Source organism: Terrapene carolina, unplaced genomic scaffold (assembly GCF_002925995.2).
Source record: "Terrapene carolina triunguis isolate 2854851 unplaced genomic scaffold, T_m_triunguis-2.0 Scaffold146, whole genome shotgun sequence".
In the NCBI taxonomy this organism is placed as follows: domain Eukaryota; kingdom Metazoa; phylum Chordata; order Testudines; family Emydidae; genus Terrapene; species Terrapene triunguis.
In genome coordinates, this window is record NW_020664497.1 from 138,827 (window position 1) to 163,895 (window position 25,069).

Genomic DNA, 25,069 nt, shown 5'->3' on the forward strand with positions numbered 1-25,069 from the left:
TATGCCATCTGTGTTTCTTCTCCTTAACACCCTCTCCCCAACCAACAGAGACATTTGGAGATATCCCATCTTCTAGAACTGGAAGGGACCTTGAAAGGTCATCAAGTCCAGCCCCCTGCTTTCACTAGCAGGACCAAATACTGATTTTTCCCCAGATCCCCAAGTGGCCCCCTTAAGGATTGAACTCACAACCCTGGGTTTAGCAGGCCAATGCTCAAACCACTGAGCTATCCCTCCCCTCCATTTGAGGTCCTTCTCTCACTCCCTTTTCCCTTGATAGTCCCCTTCATTTTGATACAGTTGGAATTTTGGAATAATTTTACATTACACTTCAGAGATACATAACAATGTATATTTTTATATTATTACTTTTTTATACAGTTTGCCCCTTCATTTTGATACAGATATTAAAATGTGCATATACCCATTTTTATAAATGTGTCACAGGCTTCCCATATTTTAGAAAGTCACCATATACTAAGAATCCAGCCAGGAATATGATGATCAAGAGAATCTAGGTAATATTTTTTTTACTCTTCCACAGCCTTTCTTTGTCCCATTGGGCAAGTCATCTAGCTTCTCTGAGACTCACTCTCCTTATTTCTAAAATTGAAAGAATAATCCTCATCTGTATTGTATAGGAATTGTGATGTTAAAATCATTGTTTGTAAAATTCCTTGAGGGCCTTCCACAGAAGCTGCAAAGTATTATTAGTCATCACTGCGTTATTAAATGTATTAAGATATAAATAATAGGGGAAATGTCCTTATAGCTACAGCCTCTTGTATCTGAAACAGTTTATCTAGATCTCTGAGGGAATTTCATATCTTTGGAACAAATGATACACAACTTTCAGTTTTATAACTTTTTTAAATTTAGAAGACACTAAACTAGAGGTAAGGATTATGATTTTGGTTTTAAATTCCTTTATACTATCAGAAATTTTGTTGCTTTTTATCGCCCTCTGGTGTTGGTTTTTAATATAATCCTTGCAGCATTTTTCCTTCACTGGTCTATAACCAGTGCATATGGAACTATTATCATATACTATTGCTACTACTGGAGAATTTAACAGCACTTATGCATTCTATTTGAGCAGTATGTTTATGGTAAAATACTCAAAAATACACAGATTCTACCTTCTATCCCCACTGTGCACAAGCATATCTGTAAAATTTAAATGTGAATTGTCTTTTTGTTAAAGCATAAACTTTTGAGATCCAAGGCTATTAATTCAGTAGATACACTTAAATTGCAAGTACTTTTAAAAAGTTAACAGATGTTTTTTTCTGCCTGTTGAAACCTGTGTTGAGGGAGTTATATTCCCTGTGCTGCTTAAAAGCCAGGTCATATAGCAGTGCTATGCATAGAGCTCCCATTTATGCGTTATGTTAGTGATTTTTATCAGCTTCTACATGGACAGATAACCCTGAATTTGGGTCTTTGTAGGTAAATAAATTGGTGAGGCAGATAACATAACTCAAAGTCCACCCTGTACAGTAAGGACCACAAGAGGCTCAATTTTTGGTCTCAAATCCTATGCTTCAGTTCAGCATAGTAAACCATCATGCACTCATGGCCCAATACGACTATTTAAATTGCAACAAATTTTATTCCTTAATTGAGCACCCATCAGAGGAATATCTTGACCAGTTTAAGGCCATTGCACAAGATGGTTAACTCCTGGCAAAGACATTGCTCTGGGCCTCCTTGGACGCTTCGGATACTGCAGCATAGTCTCTTTGCACTGCCATGGTCATTAGAACAGCTTCTTCGCTGGAGCTGTCGGGCTTCCCAAGAGAGGTTCAGAGAACCGTAGAAGACCTCCATTTTGATGGTTGCAAGCTCTCTGCAGACTAGACTGATAGATCTCTCCACGCTTGAACTCAAGAGCCACACTGCAATCCCTAGGGATTTATACCCCTGTAAATAAGAGGGGATTTAGTAGATCTCAGATGGCATGAAGCACATACCCAATCCCGTATCAGTGTATCATGGACCATCTGAACCCTGGTCTAAGAGACCAAGATACAAAAAAAAAAAATTCCTCCTTCAGCTACATTTAATCAGCCATCCACATCCTCCAAGCGATAGTTTTTCTGGCTTGGTCAAGAGTATCAACCATCCAGTCAACAAGGTTTTACAGCTACAATATCTTACCATTCTCTCTCCTTTCAGATGCCACCTCTCCCATTTTCAGGCTGAATGGGAGAATATAACATCTGACAAATGGGTTTTGGAAACCATAACATCTGGTTACACTATCCATTTCAAATCTATCCCTCCTACCCTTTCCCCCTCTCTGTCCCTCTTCATGGACCCCTCTCACAATCAATAGCTGGTGCAAGAGATGGCCTCACTTCTACATTTACGAGCAATGGATTTAGTTCCTGTACAGCACAGGGAAAGGGGATTCTATTCAAAGTACTTCCTGATTCCCAAAAAGAATGGAGGCTAAAGGTCAATTTTAGACTTCAGGTTTCTAAACAGATATGTAAAATAGCAGAAATTCAGGATGGTGACCCTTGCAGCAATAATTCTCTCGTTAGAGTTAGGAGACTGGTTTGCAACTCTTGACTTACAAGATGCATATTTTCATGTCACTCTTCACCCTTCACACAAGAGGTTTCTTGACCAATACAGGATGCTCTCTTTTGGCCCATCTCCAGCCCTAAGGATATTCTCAAAGATTCTGGCAGTAGTTGCTACATTGTTTGGTTATAATCATTTTCCCATACCTCGATGAGTGGTTGATCAGGGTACATCATATCAGGAAGTGTAGGCATCATTAAAGATAACGTGTTCTGTTTCAGAGTCGGGACCTTCAAATCAACCTCGAAAAGTCTGCTTTGACTCCACTACAGAGTCTAGACTTCATAGGAGCTCCTCTATGTGCAGTGACAGGCAGAGCATATCTCCCTTATGGCAGATTTCCCATACTAGTGAATTTCATTTCAAAGATTCAGGGCAGTCCCCAAATAACAGTAAGAGATTGTCTTCAATTGCTGGGGTGGATATCAGCTTGAATCTTTGTAGTGCAAGATGCCAGATCACATCGCCAAGGTCAAAGGGATGGCTTTGAACGGTTTACAAACCAAGCAAGCATGGGCTAGGCAGATTACTCTCTGTTCCCCAGTGGATCCTAGAGTCATCCAGTTGGTGGAAGGACCTGACCATCCCACCTGCTTGCCTTGAGATGCAACCATTGTTACTGGTTGGTAGGGTAGCATTACCTAGTGGTCAGAGCTTAGGCCTGTGACTTTCAGGGGTGTTCTTGGTAGGGGAGTCCAGGCTCTCCACTTCACTGGGCTTCTGTTCAAGGCCCTTTGAGATCTGTCAGTGGTATGAGAGCCAGAGGCTGCTCTCCGTGGGCCACTTCCTATTACCACCTGAGATTGTCCCAAAGTCGCTGTCTGGGCTAAGGCGGTGTGAAGGGTGTCCTCTCACCACAAGGCACCTTCTGGTGGTTGTGTGTAGCGTGGTAGCTCTCTTCCTCTCCTGGGCAGCAACTGCATCCTCCTGTGGTATGGCTCACCCTCCTGGGCCTGATCAGTCCTAGGGCTTTCCCTTGCTAGGGGGTAGTCCAAGGGGGAATTAACAAAACTCAGAGGCCATATGAGAGGGAGAGGGAAAAACCTTCCCTCTCAGATTCTTTGTAGCAGGTCCTCCCTTCCCTCAGGGAGGAACCTTTTGGCAGGGGAGAGATTCTGCCTTTCCCTCAGCTCTTCTCTGCTGGAGCTGCAGGTTGCAGGTCTGCTGTCTTCCCTGGTCTGCTGTCTTCCCTGGTCTGCTACCAAATAAGCTGCTCCTCTGCCTTTTAACTCCTTTTCCAGTTGGAGCATTTCTGACAGATGTAGCTGTGCCCAGAGCAGTGCCTTAACCCCTTTTGCCCAGTGTGTGGTTTGTATACCCCATTACATTCCTCCTCAACATTTTTACCACCAATGTCCTCAGGAGTCCGCAAGCAAGAGACAGAAGGCTTATAGAACCAGGAACCTAGCCTCTGCAACATCTACTGCCACACTGTACTGTTAACTCCAGGCAAAGAGTTTTTCTTTTGACAGGACTGTCGAAACCCATGTTTCTTTACTGATGTCACGTCATTCCTCTCATCTGATATTTGGAGGCCACCATATTTAATTTGCCAAAAACTGGAGGACGCTAATTACAGATAAATATGTATTAGAGAATATTCATGGCAGCTAGCAGATTGAGTTTCTGGTAACTCCTACCCACAAACCACCTTCTGGTTCCTTTGCAGGTACCACTCTCAAGGAGATTCTGGGGCTTGTCTTAACTACTGTGCTAAATCGGTGCCGCTGCCATTGATGCAGCAGCGCTGATTTAGCGGGTCTGGTAAAGATGCACTAAGTCAATGGGAGAGCGCTCTCCCATCGACTTCAATACTCCACCTCAATGAGAGGTAGAAGCAGCATATTTACCAAGGCTGCAAAACTCCCTAATGGACTGCCGGAGCAGACATTTTTCTGTGAATCATGAATTGGGAGATTGACAATTCAGTTCTCAACGACATGTTTACCCAATGGGAAATGCTGACCTGGGACCTTTTTGCCTCATGTGTGAAGGTTAGGAGCCTTTTACTAGCTTCTAAACTTGAGGTTTATATTGAAAAAATATGTATCTTGACCAGTGTCTTCATATTGGTATCCTCTGATTTTAGTTCAGACAAAAAAACAACAACTCTGTGTACCTCATTTCCTTTAGTCTCACCCACACTCTGGTGATCAGTTTATATTAGGACAAGAAACATTGTAGGGTGCACATACTAATTTTCATAAATAGGTTGATTGCCAGTTAACTTTGCACAGCAATTGGTGAACTGGAATGATGTGTTTTTCCAGAACTAACGGGCATTGCTTTGCCATTGTTGAAGAAGATGAACATGGAGAACCCATCCTTGCTTCAGGTTGCATGAAGTATGAAGGTTCAGATTTTCAGTGCAAGGTACAAACAAGTTCATTTATTTTTAAAATTGTCCATAAAGGGAACATGATGGAGATTATGCAGGGTAGCTGTGAGCAGTTAAATCTATGCAGAGCACAACCATTACAGTAGGGACTTTGCATATTGCCCTTTACTATGGTGGATGATGCTATGCTGTTGACAAATCAAGACCCCAGTCCTGCAGTTGACTGCACACACACATCCTGTCTGTTTCAGGATTGGCAGCAAAGTAAGTACATGAAACACACATTCAAAGGGGGCAGAAGAGAAGAGGGCTGAGCTGAAAATTTTGTTTTGTCTACAGGGTTGAAAAAGGAAACAGTCTGTGGGCCAATATTTTCAAAGGTGACTAGTATCTTTGGGAGCCTTTATTTCCAGGGTGGCCAACCTGAGCCTGTGAAGGAGCCAGAATTTACCAATGTATATTGCCAAAGAGCCACAGTAATATGTCAGCAGCCCCCCCATCAGCTCTTCTCTCCCCCCCCCCCTTACTCCCAGTGCCTCCCGCCCACCGGCAGCCCTGCCAATCAGCGCCTCCCCCTCCCTCTCTGCACCTCCCGATCAGCTGTTTCGTGGCATGGAGGCTTGGCGGGGAGAGGGGGAGGAGCGAGGGCACGGCAGGCTCAGGGGAGGGGGCGGGAAGGGGTGGAGTGGGGGCAGGGCCTGTGCAGAGCCAGGAGTTGAGCAGTGAGTTCCTCCCAGCACATTGGAAATTTGGCGTCTTTAGCTCCAGCCCCGGAGTCAGTGCCTATACAAGGAGCCGCATATTAACTTCTGAAGAGCCGCATGTGGCTCTGGCGCCACAGGTTGGTCACCCCACTCTATTTCTAGGAGTCCAATTTGAGACACCTTTAAAGGGTCCTGATTTTTCCAAATCTCCTGAGCAACCACGTTCTGAAAATAAGGACTCTTTAAAGAGTCTTGGAATGGACACACAAACTCACTAGTCTCTTGAGTTGTGGTGTGTAATATATAATTTAAATATAAATTTTGAAAAGCTAACTTCTGCCATGTTAATACTCTACTGGGTCTGAAGAAAATTCCTTTGTCACTCAACTGTTATTTTGAAATATGTGATATTTACATTAAATTTCATATTGTGCAGCTAATTACTGGATACAATATATATACACATGTGCGTGTGATATGCAGGGCTGAGCATGGGCATGCTCCAGAGATTAACAGGACTTCCCTGCAGTTTCAGCTCAGGGCTTCTGTTATCCATACCAGGTCTGGGTACTTGAACTGAGAGCTGGGTGACTCTTTCCCCTATGCTGTCAATGACTGCTCCCCCCCGGAGGCCATGCACAAGATTTCAGTTAGACTTTTCAAACTTTCAAATTATTATTCCATTACTAATACCAGTTGGGACAAAGAAAAAACTGACATAGATGCTAAATGTATTAAAACCCATTTTAAGATCAATTTTAACTTGTTAATTATCAGAAATTAATTCTGTAGTCAGAGTATATGCCATAAATTTGGGAGCGGATACGTGATATATTTTTCATACATAACCAAGAGGGTTGAATCCCTGTTTTATGTGCAAAACAGAACTCAGTCTTAACTATGTAATCTCTACAGTACGGTACATCTATACTATCTGTAATATCATTCTTGTTTGGCCATTTCAGAACTTTTGAGTTATTTTCTCTTGTTCTCCATTTATAGGATTCCCCAAAAGCACAGCTACGTCGGACAATTGAATGCTGTCGAACTGATTTCTGCAATCGGGATCTGCAGCCCACACTACCGCCACTTGGTAGTACAGGTAAACTGCTGTTTTATCAGTTTATACAGACTAATCTGGAATGGGTTTATTCCTCCTGACCAATTGATATAATATTAGGAGAAAGTGTAGGACTGGAGTATTGCCCTTGCCTCAGTTTCTTTCCTCATTACCTCCTTTGGTCCGAAGGTCTGTGCTAAATCCTACACTTGTCAACTCCATCTCCCCCTTGACCTGACCTTCACACGGCATTTTCCTCTTTCAAACTTCTCCATTTCAGATGTTCCTCTGCCCAGCAATCATCATTTTAATTTTAACAACTTCTGCATTACCTATTTTCTATGTCCCATTTTCTTTCATTCATACCCATTTCAGAATTTTCAGAGCATCTGCTGCCTCCTTATACCTGCCTGCCTTACTCTGACTACGTGGTCACTGTCCTTTTGTTCCACACTTTGCTTCCCTGGTGCATCATTTTATCCCAGGGGTGGGCAGACTACGGCCCGCGGGCCGGATACGGTCCCTCACGGCTTTGGATACGGCCTGCGGGATTGCCCCCCATGGCAGCACGGGCCCCGCACCGCTCTCAGAAACAGCCCTCGGGCAGGGGGGTAGAGGGCTCCACGTGCGTTGCCCTTGCCTCCAGGCACCGCCCCCCGCAGCTCCCATTGGCTGGGAATGAGGAACCCTGGCCAATGGGAGCTTCGGGGGAGGTACCTGGAGGCGCGGCAAGGGCAGCGCATGCAGAGCCCTCTGCCCCCCCTCCCCCAGGGGCCACAGCGCTTCCTGGAGCGGCGCAGGGCCGGGGCCAGGGTAGGCAGGCAGGGAGCCTGCCCTGGCCCCAGTGCGCGCTGCTGCCACCCCGGAGCCGCTTTAGGTAAACAGCGCCAGGCCGGAGCTCAAACCCCTCTTGCACCCCGCCCCCCAACTCCCTGCCCTAAGCTCCCTGCCTTCACCCCAACTCCCTGCCATGAGCCCCCTCGTACACTCCTCACCCCTCCTGCACCCCAGCCCCCTGCCCTGAGCTTTCTGCTGCACCCCGCACCCCTCCTGCACCCCAACCCCTGCCCTGAGCCCCCTCCTGTATGCTGCACCCCTCCTGCACCCCAAACCCTTTCCCTGAGCCCCCTCATGCACCCCACACCCCTCCTCTGCCCCAATCCCTTGTCCTGAGCCACTTCCTGCACACCACACCCCCTCCTGCACCCCAACCCCCTGCCCCAGCCCTGCCTACAGTTTCCCCACTCAGATGTGGCCCTCGGCCCAAAAAGTTTGCCCACCCCTGTTTTATCCTATGATCAGTCTGCAGCCTAGGTTTTTCCATAACTTCTGCTGCTACTTTTGCAGTGCTGACTATCTCTGAAAGAAGTCTCAGGACCTCATCCAACTGTCTGTACTGTAAATTTTCTTCCTCCTGCTCTGCTCCTAACTGAACTATTATATCTTTGTTCATTTCTTCAGTCCAGAAATTCCTTTCCATCTTAGACCCTTTGCTCAAACTCTTTTCAGTCTCTCAGTCCTCTAGGTCTTTCTAATTTTTTAAAGCCAAAATTGACAGGATTCATCAAAAGGTCTCCTACTCCATAATCACTTTGTTTTTGGATGATGTCTGCCTTTGCAACTGTGTTCACCTCCAAGTTCTCTCAGCTTTCATCAACCTCTGGAACCCCAACTTTTAATTATATAAATATTTAATAACTATCCTAAGCTTTGTATAATAGTGACTTTATACCAGGAGCCTCATTTGTGGCTCAAACCCATTTCCACTTCACAGATAGCTCTGTATCTTAGCTGGCTGCTATGGTTTTGTTTTGTTTTGTACTTCTAGAATTTGACAAAAAAACCTTCCCTTCCAAAAGTCCTCTCAGCTCCCGTCTTTTCTGCCATATGATCAGCAGTGGCACTGGGATCCAAGTGGTACATAAGGCCCTGCAGTGACTGTGGAGTGTGCCTTAATCTCTTCTGTAGTAAGCATTTCTGACCCATTTTCCCCCTGGAATTTTCACTCTCCTGAGGGAGAAAGGGGAGAACCTACAATATCTAGCTAGTGAAGTAGTGTGTTACTAAATGGAACAGGAATTATTGTTGGTTTACGTATCCACTTTTATAAAAGCACTTACCCTGTGTCTGTGCTACAGGCACAGAACAAGACTTATATATGTTAAAAAAGTCAACAAGACTATGATTGTAAATGGACCTTCCAGTCCTTTAAAATATATCACATTCCTACCTTTCCCTGGTCTCTAGCTTTATTTAACTCCCTTACTTTCATTTGAAATAGCTTGGGGAAACAGGTGAGTCTTAGAGTCCTGTGAAAATCATATGATCTGTTAAGTTTCTGATCTCTCGCATATAGCCTTAGACAGTAGATCCTGTTTACATTTTCTATTTTAGTGAATTTAGAGTTGTGAAAGGTGCTAGAATAGACATTTCTGGAAACTGTGTTCTTGTATTTATTCACAGAACAAATATAGCATGGACAGTAACTGTGGAAGTTTTGGCCACTATGCTGTCAGGGGAAAGGAAACTGAAATATACTGATGTGAACGTAGTTCAATTTCAATTAAATATTGACTTCTCTAATAAGACAGCCCTGAAGGATTGTGATGGGTGCTCTTGAGGTATGGGCATGGTACTACTAGGACTTGTTCTGAGACTACCAAACTGTGATATGTAGACCACCCAACAGCCATCAGGTGGGAACATTTGATAGCTATTGACCTGGACTAGATTTAAATAAATAACCTAGAGATGGAAGTCTCTATAGCCCATTGTCAATTTTGTGAATCAGCCAGCCTCACAGGAGAGACTGGATATATTGGCAAGATTCTGGAACTATCCTTCACTGTTTATAAGAAGTGCCACAAGAACTTCAAATTCTGTCTCAACAACCACTGAAGATAGATAGAAGTACTTCAGTCTCATGTCTCCTCTGAAATTTGCCTACTCTAACAATACATTAAATCCTTTAAAGAAAATTCAGCAGTGCTAAGGAAGAGTAATTTACCCATTGCATGGGATGTGGGACAGTCAGATGTGCAAAGTTGTTGATAGAAGAATATGTGAGGTTACCAGTAAGGTTTTCCGTTGGTATGAGTGTTTTTTTTTTAAGCTGGAGTATATATTACTTTTTGTATCTGTTGGAAGTGAAAGCCTTCAGGAGCATTGGAGTGAGTTACCACCGGTATTGTAGGCAATATTAAGATAGCAAGGAATTTTATATAAGTATGTATAAAAAACGTGTGGCATACCCACAGTATTGTCAGTGTTGCTACAGAGAATAAAATCTGATGCTTTGCAATTCTTTATCCCTGCTGCCCCTTTTGGAAGGATCCCTGATATTGCTGAGTGTAGCTGTAGCTCCAAATGAAAAATAATATTTCATGGGGAAGATGTTTACAAAATTGGCAATTACAAAATACATAATCTATGAGAAAGTGACTGATAAATAGAATATTTTATTTATACTAAAATCTAACTACTGTCAACTTTTTTAGGAAATAAGTATTGTAACTGTTTTATTTTTTTAAACAGATGGACTTTTTGATGGCAGCGTTCGTTGGATGGCAGTGCTGATTTGTATGGCAGTCTGCATCATTGTTATGATCATCTTATTTAGCTGCCTTTGTTACAAGTAAGGAGAAGTACTTCCTTTCGCACTAGTATTTTTTCCTATATGATGATATACACAATGACTTACTCTAGAGATGTGTTTAGTTAGAGAGATTTTTTTTTTTAAATAGATCCAAGAGGAAACCAGCTAAATGTAACTTTACATCTTTATGGACAGTAGTTTATAGTGTTAGGTAAAAATGTGGACATTAACATGTTGTATGGAATTGCATAGAATTTGATGTTTTATTCCAGCCATGTGTGAAAACTGTACAGGTTTTCAAAACAAGGTATTATTTTGGCACTATAAAATTCCATAAACAAGAATATGTTAAGTATCAGAGGGGTAGCCGTGTTAGTCTGAAACTGTAAAAAGCAACAGAGGGTCCTGTGGCACCAATATGTTAGCGCATTTGCCCAGTTGGATATTCAGCCACTGCTGTTTTTATTTTTGTGCTACTTCTGAGTTTTATCTTCTGCATTATTCTGTCCTAGGAACATATTAAAGATTCAAATAAGCCACAGGAATAAAACTTTCTACAGTTTTTCTACTTTTTTAAAAAAAATAGCTATATTTGTCCTGCATAGTCTGAATTGAAAACAAAGCATTCTGCATTTTTGTCACTTGTCATTCTCTGTTTTCCCACTGCACAGGGATGCACGGTTGACCCTAATATTCTTTACTCTAAACCATAAATTTAAACCAATAATATAGTTCCCCCAGAACACAAACATTTTGAAGGTGTTGCGGGGGAGGGGAGGAATGTGTGGGGAGATCTTAACTGAGCATTTTCTGTTTTTCAGACAGTTATTTTGGATCTTGAAGCCCTATGTTCTGGGAGCATGTAGGGAGTGGAAAGCCTGGTTGTAGGGCAGTAACCTTAACTCTAACTTTACAAAGCTGTTTGTACATGAATTTTTAAAGTAGATTTCACCCTCCCTATTTTTCTCTAGAGGAGTTGCTCAGGATGTGCTCAGGCACCACAATGGTGCATGTGCTCTTGGAACCTGAATAGAAATTAGAGCTTATAGTGCTTCCTCTGTGCCCTTGGCCTAGAAATTCTCTTGGGGACAAATCAGGGATTTTAATAATACTGTGGTAATAGGACCTAATGGAGTCTGGGTTGCAAGTCGCTTCACTCAGTTTCTCTGTTGTTTTGCCCATTTGGAAGTTAGCGAAATAGACAAAATCTTAAGTACTTAGGACACTTTCCTTTCATTTATGAGTTCCAGGAGTGGAAGCAGCAAAGAGCAGAATAGAACAGAACAAAAACAGACTGTAATCCTCATATTCAATGTGGGTGCTTCCAGGAACAATGTTTATTGTGTGACAGCTGGGGTTTAGATCATTAGCCAAGTTGTCATAATTGAAGGCATTGACATAGCAGAGAAGTTTAATATAAAAAATCATGGCTTCATTATAATTGCATATAAAATAAATCTCTGCTTTCCTGTTTGCGATTTTTGTTATATTTGTTTTGTTGGAAAGAAAAAAAGAAGAAAAATAGGAGAAAAATTATAGGCATTTTTAAACAGTTGCTACAGAACAGTCATTTGCAGCTCTTAGCTCCAGCATCACTGACCAAAAGATATCTCAACCATTACTCAGATGAACTGAGTTCACTTGTATTCTGTAATCCTATTGGCAAAAATACTGCAAATATTGATAGAAAGTCCTAATTTGCTCTAACTGAAGTTAATATAGCCCAGATGGAAATGTTGACTTGAGACTCATGTAGACATACTGATTTACAATTTATCAAGTGGTCATATAACATTTTCAAGTGTCTCTTGTACACAATTTAAATATTCTTCAATCTGTCATCTAAAAATGACATGACCGTGTAATAAATATTGCTTGTTTTTAAAAACATAAATTTAGCTTTTTTCTTTTCATAGATCAAGATGTTTAATAAACTGTAACATTATATTTAAAAGTATTAATGTGTCTTTTTTTTCTTTTGCAGACATTACTGTAGATGGGTAGCAAAAAGACGTTGTTATAATCGTGATCTGGAGCAAGATGAAGCATTTATTCCAGTCGGGGAGTCATTAAAGGATCTTATTGACCAGTCACAGAGTTCTGGCAGTGGATCAGGACTACCTCTGTTGGTAAGCCAAAGTCTTAGATTTACTTTACTGCTCTCCTGAATGCCAAAATGGTAAAACTACATTTAAACATATTTTTATTCTTGAAGTATATTAAAAATCCACATTCGCATATTCTTACAATTAAGAAACGTATACAAATATACATTTTTAACCCCCTGATACAGTTACCTATTAGAATTATAATACATGACGAAGATAAAGAAAATAAATCTGAGTCCATTTCACTTTTTCACTCTTGTGTGGAATAGTGAAGAATATACAGTTAAGAAACTATTTTTAATGTTTTAAACATGTTGTCTTGCATAGATAAGATTGACATTTGTATTACTAATGCACTCAAAGAAATTCCCACAACTACATTGTACTCTGTTAGTTAAGTTTGTGGTTTATAAATTAATCTTTCAAAACTTACATCTTTGACTAATTCAATATACCAGTCCTCCATCCTCCCATTTTTCTGTGATGCCTGTAACATTTGTTTTATCGGTGACTCTGATGTATCTTTGTTCTGATACGACTTTGTAAATCCATGTGTCATCACTAGGGCCCTACCAAATTCACGGTCCATTTGGGTCAATTTCACAGTCATAGGAATTTAAAAATTATAAATTTCATGATTTCAGCTACTTAAATCTGAAATTTCATGGTGTTGTAATTGTAGGGGTCCTGACCCAAAAAAGAAGTTGGGGGTGAGGTTGCAAGGTTATTTTCGGGGGTGTTGCAGTAATGCTACCCTTACTTCTACGCTGCTGCTGATGGCGGCACAGCCCTCAGAGCTGGGTAGCTGGAAAGCGATGGCTGCTGGCCAGGAGCCCAGCTCTGAAGGCAGAGCTGCCACCAGCAGCAGCGCAGAAGTAAGGTTGGCATGGTATGGTATTGCCACCCTTACTTCTGCATTGCCTTCAGAGCTGGTCGCCCAGCCAACAGCCACCACTGTCCGAGGCAGCGCAGAAATAGGGGTGGCAATAAAGTGACACTCCCCCCACCCCTCCACCAAAATAACCTTGCAATCCCCCTGAAACTTCCTTTTGGGTCAGGGCCCCTAATTTGAGAAATGCTGGTCTCACCTGTGAAATCTGTGTAATATAGGGTAAAAGCATAAAAAAGACCAGATTTCACGATCCATGGCAAGTTTTTCATGGCCAAGAATTTGGTAGGGCCCTAGTCATCACTACAGTGACCATATATGCATTTCACTCAACTTCACCTCTGAAAACCTTGGTCTTTGCATTTTATTCACTCTATATTGCCGATATCCCAGCTTTCCAGCAGAAAGCTCCTGCCTGCTTTCTCCCATATACACATAACATCACCCCATTCACAAATCCCAGTAGCTCCTCATTTGTTTTAGGATCCAACTCCAGAATTACCCTCAGGTTTTTTTAAAAGTCTCCATGCACTTCAAGCAGCTAACTTCATAGATCTTCTCTTTCTATGAGTATGTGTCAGTGTGGATCCCACTGTAGGTTTGCACGTGCCCTGTGCGTGTGAGGTTAGATGATTTTTTTTTAATAGCCATGTCCATCCAGGCTGCACATGCACCCTGTGCCGCCTCATGTTCCCTGCGAGGGTATAGAGGGCGGGGTTGCTGCAGCCCTCCATCAGTTCCCTCTTACCACCTGTTGCAGCAAGACAGAACCCGCTTTTTTTTGTGATCTTCAAACTAATCACCTTGACTGGTTATATGAAGAAATCTATCTTCACACTCATCTTCATTTATTTTTTAATTTGAATGTTCCTAAAAACAAAACAAAAAGAACAAACCTACATCCCCTCCTGTACAGTGGGGCAAGATGCCTCATGCCAACCGCCATGGCAGACTCTAAACCCACAGGGTTTAAACCCTGCCCAACCTGCAATGGACTCATTGCCGTGGTTGATGAGCATAACAGCAGCCTTTCCTGTCTCAAGAGGAGTCCCATCACTGATTAGTATTTAGCATGTGTGTCGTCCTTCTCAAGGACTCAAAAGTAGAAGGACGCACGGCTGAAACTACACCTACTCAGGCAATTAATGAGCATCACCTCAGATCCAGACAAGACTTCCTCCTCCAAAGAAGATGTCTTTAGTGGGTGCCATCCGAGGAAGCACCACACCCCGGTGGCCAGCAGCAAAAGAAAAAAAATCCATGAAAATGGACACCTGTTGCCCCAGCATTGAAACCTTTGGCACCAGCTGCTGCTACACCAGAACAAACAACTGTTTTGGCACTAGTAGCAACATGCTTGGCAACAATGCCTCTGGCACAAATAATGTTCACACCAGTTCACCAACACACGAGCGTGACCAAAAGGCAGGGCCAAGTGGAGATCAAACACTGAGAAGTATTGCTCAGGGAGATGTGATGAGACATCAGTCGTCCATGGACAGTGTCTAAGTCCTCTGCTAAGGGAGTAGCACGGAGTAAACTGGCACCTGCGTCAATTTCAGGACTAAGACCTGCCCTTACAGAGCAGTCAGGATCCTCTCTGGGGACATCATTATGTTGACATTACCCCATTGCACCCCCATTTGAAGAGTATTTCTCTTCTTCTCCATTTCCAGATTTCTCCTTCATGTTGAGCAGCAATGCCTCTTCTCTACTTCCTGAGAGTAAACCTAGAGCTGCTACCAGAGATCCATCTCACAAGGCACAACACCACAAAAGATACATGGGTGGCATTGGGCTAACCAGCTATAAATGGGCCCCAGTACCCTTACGCCATGCCACCTTAGCCTTACTGGTACTAGAGCCTGACCCAGTACCCAGGAGCTGTACAATACCAGGAATCCTCAATCTCCTCCTAAAGAGTAGTCATCTTCACCTGATGCAGTCATACCAGCTCCTGCCTTGACAGTTGATGACTTTAAAGCTTTACAGCATCTCCGAGCTCCTTTGGTGGAGACCCCAGATATAAAAATGACAGTCATACAAGAGAAATCCTGTCAACTCTTTGACATTTTGACTCCATCAGATCTGGCAAGAATTGTTCTCCCCATAAATGAGGGCATGCGATAGCTAGCCAAGGGTCTCTGGCAAACCCTTGCTACCACCCAGTCCATGTTAGAACAGGTGAACTGTGGGACTGTCAGGTACCTCTAAAAAATTCAAATACTTTTATTCCCATCCAAACCCAGGATCATTGGTAGTTGCAGTAATTCAGGAAAAATCAAAATCAACAAAAGGCACGCCCAAGAACAAGGATATTCAGGTACAAAGCCTACTCGTCCACTTTAGTGTAACTCCATGTGGCCAACTACCGGACTTTCACCAGATACAATTTCCTGAAGTGGGAAAGGGTTGGTTCCCTTCTTGGTGAAAGTACTGCAGGACTCTGGAGCATATATGGATCTCAAAGAAGGTCAAATGTTTACCAGTACAGCCCTAGAGGCAGCCTGGGATACCTCCAGCACGGCCTTAAGTTTGATGACCATGGCTGTAACCATGAGGCTGTTAGCATCTGCCATGGGGAAGTTGAGGACAGCATACAAGATCTCTTTTTTCAATGGTATGGACCTCTTCAACAAAAGAACTCAGGAAGCACTGTGCTTCTTGAAGGATTCAAGGGCCCCTCTCAACACAGTAGGCTCACCCATATTTTCAGGGCAGACAGCCAGAGTACCTATCATGGAAACAATTGTGATACTCAAGGAGACTCCAGTCATCTGCCTCCTCTGTCACACACTCTGTCCCATCATCCAAACAGTAGATTTGACGGGAAAGTCAGGAGCCACATAGGAACAGATCAGGAGCCAGTCTTCAGTCTTGGATATAGTAGCCCTTGGCTAGCCCCTTTATTTTCACACCTTCTGCCCACCCACTGTCCTTCCCTGTCCCTCTCCAGGGATCCTTCACACGAGAGTCTTTTACAAAGAGAAATGGCCTCATTCCTTCATTGAAGGGCTGGTCTATACTACCATGGTAAATCGATCTAAGTTACACTACTTCAGTTATGTGAATAATGTAACTGAAGTCGACGTAGCTAGATCCACTCACCACAGTGTTTACACTGCGCTATGTTGATGGGAGATGGTCTCCCGCCAACTTCCTTTACACTTCTCGGAGAGGTGGAGTACACAAATTGATGGGAGAGTGCTCTCCATCGATTTAGCATGTCTTCACCAGACCTGCTAAATCTACACTGCTGCATCGATCGCAGCAGTGCCGATTTAGCTAGTAGTGTAGACATGCCTAAGATCCATAGAGGAGTCTCAAGAGTATAGGGAAAGAGGCTTCTAGCCATGATATTTCATTATGCCAAGGAAGAAGGGTCTTCATCCTATTTTAAACCTGAAGAGACTGAACAGCTACACACACCGCCTCAGATTCAGGATGGTATCACTTGCCTCTGTTGTTCCATTTCTTCAGGCTCAAGCATGGTTTGTGGCTTTCAAATTACAAGGTGTGTACCTCCATATATCTATCCACCTAGCCTGCAGGAAGTACTCAAAATTCAAAGTGGGACTATATCATTACCTGTACAAGATAAAGCTGCTCGGGCCCTCTACAGCACTGGCCCACCTGAGAATGCAAGGCTTTCATGTCTCTCCCTGCCTGGATCACTGGCTGATGAGAGGCAGATCACGGCAGGAGTCAGTGAACGTGACACTGTTTGATAGACTTTACCTGTTGCTCCTCCAACTCTGTGTAAGAACCTGCAAGACTAGAACCTGGCACCATGGGATTCCAGACCACTAACACTTCAACATCGCCACTGGAAGCTCAGACCGGGTTTCTGCTGGGGGATCCTGTGAAGCTAGACAATGCAGGAAGTACTGTACAGTGGGGCCTGAGTGGCTGCCCACCGATTGGCCAGTGCTGGTATATATACCAGAAAGCCATCACAGGGAGCTGTCTGAGTAACAATGCATTGTTTCTTCATTATTTCCACTCAGACCTTGCCTTGCTGTGAACCCCAGACTCTGGCTCCTGACTCTTGCTTAATCCCGATTCTACTACTTGCCTCCTGTCTACAACTCAATGCCTGACTATGGCTTCTGGCATCCCAGCCCTGCGTGGCCCCAGCTCCACTATTTGTCTCCTGACTGCAGCTTGGTAACTGACCTGTGCACACAGGCCGCCCATGGCCCTGACTGTTTTTAGACCCTTTTTGCCCCCCATACCACATCCAATCCCTTACAAGATGAACGGTGTGGGCCCCCCTCTGACCAGAGGTTCCCTGAGGGTCCGAGACCTGCAGGACCAAGTCACCTGTATGCAGGTAGAGAATCTTGTGCCACAGACCCAAACTACACAGTTTGTAACCAAGGCACAGACCTTGCATGAGCAGTGGGCACAGTCACTAAGCCCAGGTGAAGCAGCTTGCTGCCAAAGCACAGACCTTATGAAAGCAGCTAGCAAGCAGCTATACTCCGCTGCTCTTCCTGCTCTACCTCCAAACTTATCCCACAGTGAGCCTTTTCACTGGCACAGTGTTTGATGACCATTGTTGATGACCCATATCACGTCTGCTCTGCAGATACTGCCCCCCCCACCCCCGGAAGGTTTGTCAGAGGCAAGAGCTGGCCACCACATACACCACTTACTTCAGATGGCTTTCTGCTGATGTTGAATGGTATGAGGCAGCCTGGTTTACACCAGTTCCAGTGAGGACTCAATGAAGTGGTAAAAGATGATCTAGCCCACGTTGAAAACCCCACCTGCCTAGAGGCCCTTATTGACCTTGTCTTGTGCATCTGCTCTCGGCTGTGGAAGTGGAAGGAGGAAAGAAGGGACTGCCTGATGCCCCCACATCTATCTGGTGTGCAAAAATCTGTAGAACTGAGTCCTGAACTCATGCAGGTCGACCTGGGTCACTGATCCTTGACCCCAGAGGAGAAAGAACATCAATGGCAGTTGAATCTCTGTTTTTACTGTGGGATGCCAGGTCACACCCTTGCCTACTGTCCTGCTTGGGAAATGGACCAGTCCAGGCCTGGTAGGGGGATACAGCCTCGGCATCACCAGAGCTCTATGCTCTGGAATCACCCTGAAACCCTTGAGTAGAACCTGACCCAGGAACCATGGCATTTCCCTGCATTTCCAGTTGCCACTGTAACTGGGAGGCTTGGAATTGGTGAGATGGATTCCCCTGCAACTGACACTTTGGAGTTGCTGCCAACTGTATAGACCTTAAGGCACCCCAAACACTCCAGATCCCTTTCCAGACAAAATCTACACCAGACCTGGTGGAGATGATTTATGGGCTGCTCCTATCATCAGGACCGGTGATCCATGAGACCGTCCCCTTACAGGCCATAGTGGAGTGGCACTGGGAAATAATATGTTTAAATGTGATCCCCACTCTCCATTCTTTTCAGTAATTCTTGGCATTCTTTTGTTGGGGCAGCATGACCCTTGTATTTCCCGGTGGTGGAGGAACATAAGCTTCTCCTCCAAATATTGCCAGAAAGTTTTCCTCCATTAAATTCACCAGGCCCCAGAATACCCAAGCCCTAGGCCCCAGCATCGGATAAGACTCTTGAAAGTGAGACCCTGGACAGCGGCGGGCTAACCAGAAAGGGGCAGATCTAGACCAGACTACAAATACTAGGACTACCTGGATATGTTTGAAAGGAAAAACACAGATTCACTGCCCCCACAGTGGGGACTATGAGTGTCCAATAGACCTACAACTCGGGGCAGAGGTGTCCTAAAGTTGCATATACACCATTTCTGAACCAGAGCTCAAGGCACTACAAAGGTATAGCCAGGAAAATCTTTCAAAGGGCTTCATTCAGCAACCCATCTCTCCAGCAGGAGCACCAGTCCTTCTTATGCGGAAAAAGGATGGGTCACTATCATAGAAATCCGGGATGGCCAAACGTGGCTTGTGAGCCGCATGCGGCCCTTTTACAGTTAAAGTATGACTTGCATAGCCCCCTCCCCAGCCCTCCCATTCTCCGCCTACCGGACTGGCTGGGAGGGGGGAAGCTTGGGGCTTTTGCCCTGCAGCAGGGTGGTGGGGCTTGGGGCTTCTGCTCAGCAGACAGGGGTGTCTTTGGGCTTCAACCCCATGGGGCATGCCTACCAGGACTTGGAGCTTTAGCAGGAATGGGGCTGAAGCCCCGGCAGGTGCCTCCCGCATGGCTGAAGCCCTGAGACCCCTTTCCCTGTGGGGCTGAAACCCCAAGCCCCACCAACCCGCCTCTCATTGGGCTGAAGCCCTGGCAGGCGCACCTTGACTCTTGAACTTCTGAAGATAGTCCTGTGTGGCTTGGAGGGTCAGTAAGTTTGACCACCCCAATAGAATGATAGGCTAATAAGGGACCACAAGGGTTATCTAGTTTAACCCCTGCAACGTTGCAGGATTTGTTGTATCTAAACCATCCAAGACAGATAGTTCTTCTTCAAGTGATTGCTTATGTCCATTCCATTGTTGGTGTGTGTGCTCACCACATGCACTGGTGCCAGAAGATTTTCCCCCAGTGGTATCCGTAGGGGACTGGCTCTGGCGCCCTCTGGAGCGGCACGCATATGCGCTGGTATAAGGGGCGCCGCCAGCTCCCCCTCCCTCAGTTCCTTCTTATCTCCAATGACAGTGCTGGAACATCTCCTTGCCTCAGGAAACTTTCCTTCTCACCTGTGTCTAGTTGTGAATCTCTTGTATATAGTTCTTAGAAAGTTTGTATAGTTTATTAGTCCCCTTCGTGCATAAGTTAGAAATAGTTAGTCCCCTACTGGACTTAGCCTAGGGATGGGGCATGCCCCGATCCCCGGGCTTCAAGCCTTGTGACTGCTGCAAAACAATTATGCCAGTCAGTGATCCCCATCAAAGTTGTCTGAATTGTTTGGGGGAGAGACGCGTGAGCGACAAGTGCTGCATTTGTAAAAGTTTCAAGCTGCGACCAAAAAGGAGCATGGCATTTGACTTAGAGCACTCCTTATGGAGTTGGCCCTCGTACCTGCCTCAGAGCCAGCTATATCGGACTCTGCTCCAAGCACCGCAGCATCGGTGTGAAGTGCGCCGCCGGCACTGGCCTCCGACCAGCACGGATCCCATCCCAAGTACCAGTTGAAAAGCAAAGAAAGGCCAGGAGAGGGCATTCTCCTACATCCCATAAAGAGAAGGAGAGAGCTGGGAGAGAGCAAAGACCTGCACGGGGCAGCTCCTCCCCTTCAGACAGTGGCCAGTCTCCAGCATCTCTTGGGCTGTTGAGCCCCCTTAGAGACCTGCCCACCACCCCGGGAAGTGGCAGAGGCACTTGGCACCTAGCGGTGCCATCCACACTGGAGGCCTTTCAGGCCACATTGTCCCTGCCGGTTTCGTTTACGTCGGTTAGTGAGGTTCCCCATTCAAGGGGTAAATCCACTCTGGGACTTCTCCAGCAGTCCCCATCGGTGCAGCACTGCTCCCCAAGGCAGGGGGTGCCCCGCCAACGCTCACCTGAGCAGTGCCACCAGCCCCTGGGTATGGGTCAGCTTACCTGTCAGAGTTCCCAGCATCGTTCCCTGGACTCTAGGCAGTGTTCCCCAGGATCCTGGCACCGATCACTGGCTGTCTGGCGCAGACCTGTGGAGGCGCATCGCCAGTCCCCAGAGTCCCAGCACCAGTCCCCGGAGCGGCCGAATCGATCTTCAAACTTGCGGCACCACTCTGGAGAGTCAAGATGCTGGTCCCTGGAATCCTGTCACTGGTCTCTAATTTGCCGCTATGGATCCCCATGGGTACTTGAATGATCTCCTGAGCTAAGACCTCGATCCTCTCACTCCCAGTCCACAGAGCTGCATCGCTCTCAAAGCATGAGGCATCGATCACTGTGGTACTGTTACCATTCCGCTGAATGCCGCTGCCAGTCACAGGAGGTGCAGCACAGAGAGCCACCTTCCCTGTACAGGTCACCAGTGGAGAGGTCTGACGGGAACGGAGCAGACAGCTGGCATCACTATCGTCCTGGTTCCCCTGGCGAGTCTCTCCCTCTTCAGGCTCAGAGAGTGAAGAGAAGGATCTGCCTGCAGGGCAGGGCCACCCACCGGGGGCATTGGCATTCCCATCGGGGCCACCAGTGGCCGCATGGCCCCAAGGTCAATGGCTGGCTCCCTGGCAACTATGGAACCCCTGGGGGTTTCCTCAACCATCGCAGGGGCATCTGAGGAACAGTTGACAACAGTCTCCCGCCTGCTCCCCTGGCGGAGGCTACTGAGTTGGCAGACCTGCCTATACCTGCCTCCTCATCCTCTTCGCCTGATGAGACGATAGCAGGACCTTCCTACATAGGTTCACCAGGAGCTTATACAGAGGGTGGCATCTAACCTGGGTTTGGAGGCTGAGGAATTGGCAGAACCCTCTGACCCCCTGTTTGATGTTTTAAGTGCAGCAGCCCCCTCCAAGGTGGCATTGTCCATCCATGAGGGAGTGATAAAGCTGATCAAGGTCTTCTGGCAAACCCCCAAATCACTGCCACCCATGTAGGGTGAGAGAAAGTATTACATCCCTGCTAAGGAATTTGAATACCTGTATACATATCCCGCTCCAAGCTCACTGATGGTATTGGCAGCCAATGAGCGCGATAGACAAGGCCAACCGGGATTGACCCTTAAGAATAAGGGGACAAAGAGACTTGATCTCTTTGGCAGAAAAATTTATTCTATGGCCAGCCTCCAGTTGAGAGTTGCCAACCATCAGGCCGTTATTTTAACATTTGGCAGTCCATGCCCAAGTTTGCAGACTCATTGCCAGAGTTCCTGGCTATTCTGGATGAGGGCAGAGCTGTGGCCAGGGCAGCCCTCCAAGCGGCCTCAAATACAGCAGACTCGGCGGCCTGGACCATGGCTTTAGCCATTTCCAGGAGGCGTGCATCCTGGTTTCAGTCGTCGGGCCTGTCGGTGGAGGTTCAGCACTCCATCCAGGACTTCCCCTTCGACGGCCTGGCACTGTTCGCGGAACAGACAGACAGCAATTACACGGCCTGAAAGACTCAAGGGCTACCTTGTGCTCGCTGGGCCTTTACATGCTGGTGCCTGTGAGAAAGTGGTTCAAACCACAGCAGTCCCACAGGTTTGGGGGCTTATCCAGTGAGACAGGTGGCTATAATCCTATACAAATTAGAAGAATTTAGCTCAGTCTAATTTAAACAAAAATCAAATGTATTTTCTTCTCTGAGTATTTTAGTTATTGATTTTTATACATATCCACTCTCCCAATCGAGGCAGCAATGATTAGTTAGAAGGAGTAGCTGGAAAGAATCTAGAATAGACCTTTGAAATGGGACCATTGTTAAGGCAAGCAAAGTTTGAAGACTGACAACCATCTTGACAATGTGCCTTCAATCACTTGCTGATTTTCTTTTTCCTTGTTTAGGTTCAGCGCACTATTGCCAAACAGATTCAGATGGTGCGGCAAGTTGGGAAAGGGCGATATGGTGAGGTGTGGATGGGTAAATGGCGAGGCGAAAAAGTGGCAGTCAAAGTATTTTTTACCACTGAGGAAGCCAGTTGGTTCAGAGAAACTGAGATTTACCAGACTGTTCTAATGCGTCATGAAAACATACTTGGTAAGTAAGCAGTTTGTAATTTGAATGGGTAGTGGAGGACTTGTATTTCAAAGAATTATAGTTGTTTCATGAAGAGTGTGGAGAAGTTCCTTTATGAAATCACTGGAGGAATGTAACATAGCATATAATAATAAAAATGCTATAATTATATGCAGACTATGGATCTTGCTTATTTTTAATGTTACAAATAACAGATCCTGACTTTTCTTCTTTTTGCTTGAGGACCAGCATTGTGACATCACATGAGGTTGAAACCTAAACTATAGCACTCCTGGTCCCCAAATAAGAAGTGATGGGTGTGTAAGGGGCTGTTGAGTCTTACTTTAAAATGAGTCTGCAGTTTTTTTTCATTTCCTGAAAAGTGTTCCAAGTAATGAATTATGTGGTTTTTATGTAACACTAAATGCTAACTCTGTTTATGCATTTGACAGGTTTTATAGCAGCTGATATTAAAGGCACAGGCTCCTGGACACAACTTTACTTGATTACAGATTACCATGAAAATGGATCCTTGTATGACTTCCTGAAATGTGCCACACTTGACAACAGGGCTTTGCTCAAACTGGCTTATTCTGCTGCATGTGGTCTGTGCCATCTACACACAGAAATTTATGGGACACAAGGCAAGCCTGCTATTGCACACAGGGACCTGAAGAGTAAAAATATCTTGATAAAGAAAAATGGAAGCTGCTGTATTGCTGACCTGGGTCTTGCTGTCAAATTTAACAGGTAGATGATCAAAGCCTATTAATAGTTGGTATCTTTTGCACGTATGTTGAAAGGCATCAAAGATCAAGTTGAAATAAATGAATTGAATAGTAAAATATATTACCTACAAAATTACTGTTTTGACTGTATTATTTAAAAATATGAAAAATTACTACAAAAACAATTGCTAATGTCTGAAGCAGCCACAAAATTTCACTTTCCCATACTAGTGCCAAAGAAACTGCAAGCCCTTGTCCAAGAATTGACATGGTAATTTCTAGTACAGTTTTTGTGGGTGTCTGGATAGTATGGTGATAGAACATTATAAATGCAGGTAATTTTGTAGAAATAGGTTGTTTTTTGTTGTGTTTTTGTAAAGCTCATTGTAACCTGCTCAGTGTGCTCAAAATGTTCCTATTAGAAATAAGAGTATTTTAGGTCTAATATAGGGGTAAAAACTGTACATGTAAAGCTTATAGTGGAATGCATGGGCTTACCAATGTCTTGAAGTGGATATCAAATCCTAGAACACAAGAAAACTTCAGCATGAGTATTGATGTGTAGAACTGTGGATATTAGTAATGCATTTTGAGTCTTGAACATTTGGAATTGTCTGCTTCTGTCTGTTTAGTCGTGTGTGCAGTTTTTTTTTTTTTTTTTGCAAAGCAGTCACATGAACCTTTCTGTTGGGTATTTTATAATCTTTTTTTATTTAATCTGTCTAAAAGAAGCATAATATATTATAAGCTGTAATATTGGAAGGAGGATTTGAGAAAGAGATCGTTAATTTAATTATAGTTCATAATTTTACTTCGTACAATAATAATTGCATCTTTTTGCAAGACATCTGTTTCTTTGTACTGCTCCACAGTTCATTTAACCTTTATTATTTACATTTAGTGATACGAATGAAGTTGATGTCCCTTTGAATACTAGAGTGGGAACAAAACGTTACATGGCCCCAGAAGTCCTAGATGAAAGCCTAAATAAAAATCATTTCCAACCATATATCATGGCTGACATCTACAGTTTTGGCTTGATCATTTGGGAAATGGCTCGACGTTGTGTCACAGGAGGTAAGCCTTTAAATCTTGTGTTTCAAAATTTATTTACAAAACTAAGTTTTCAAAAGAATTTACCCAATACCTCTAATCCAAGGACTAAACCTTCTGAAGAGGATGGAAAATACTTGAGTCCTACCGCTTGCCCTGTGTCTCAAGGGCAGGCACCCTGCATTTTAAAAGAACAAAACATCTGTGTGATTCACTTAATTGTAACACTGTCAATCAACTGTCTTCTTAATTCATTTTTTATAACATAACTTACTATTTCTCTCTTGCTTTTTTTATACCTTCATACTGTGCCTGGTTCCACTCTACTCTTCCTCTTCTTTCCTATGATAGATGACTTGTGTATCTTTTTTTCTTGCATTGTTTTCAATATCTATTTCCCCTTTTTTTGGTCTTATTC

At 44.4% G+C, this 25,069-nt stretch overlaps 1 protein-coding gene across 1 annotated transcript in view; it reads left to right on the forward strand.

The window, feature by feature from the left end:
- The window catches only part of BMPR1A (bone morphogenetic protein receptor type 1A), a 69,863-nt gene that overhangs the window by 25,225 nt on the left and 19,569 nt on the right, over window positions 1-25,069 (forward strand). The window contains exons 3-9 of the mRNA XM_026653678.1: window positions 4,863-4,965; window positions 6,637-6,736; window positions 10,229-10,328; window positions 12,274-12,418; window positions 22,699-22,891; window positions 23,323-23,620; window positions 24,500-24,675. Coding sequence (XP_026509463.1) covers window positions 4,863-4,965; window positions 6,637-6,736; window positions 10,229-10,328; window positions 12,274-12,418; window positions 22,699-22,891; window positions 23,323-23,620; window positions 24,500-24,675 — 1,115 coding nt within the window. The remainder of the gene's footprint in view (window positions 1-4,862; window positions 4,966-6,636; window positions 6,737-10,228; window positions 10,329-12,273; window positions 12,419-22,698; window positions 22,892-23,322; window positions 23,621-24,499; window positions 24,676-25,069) is intronic.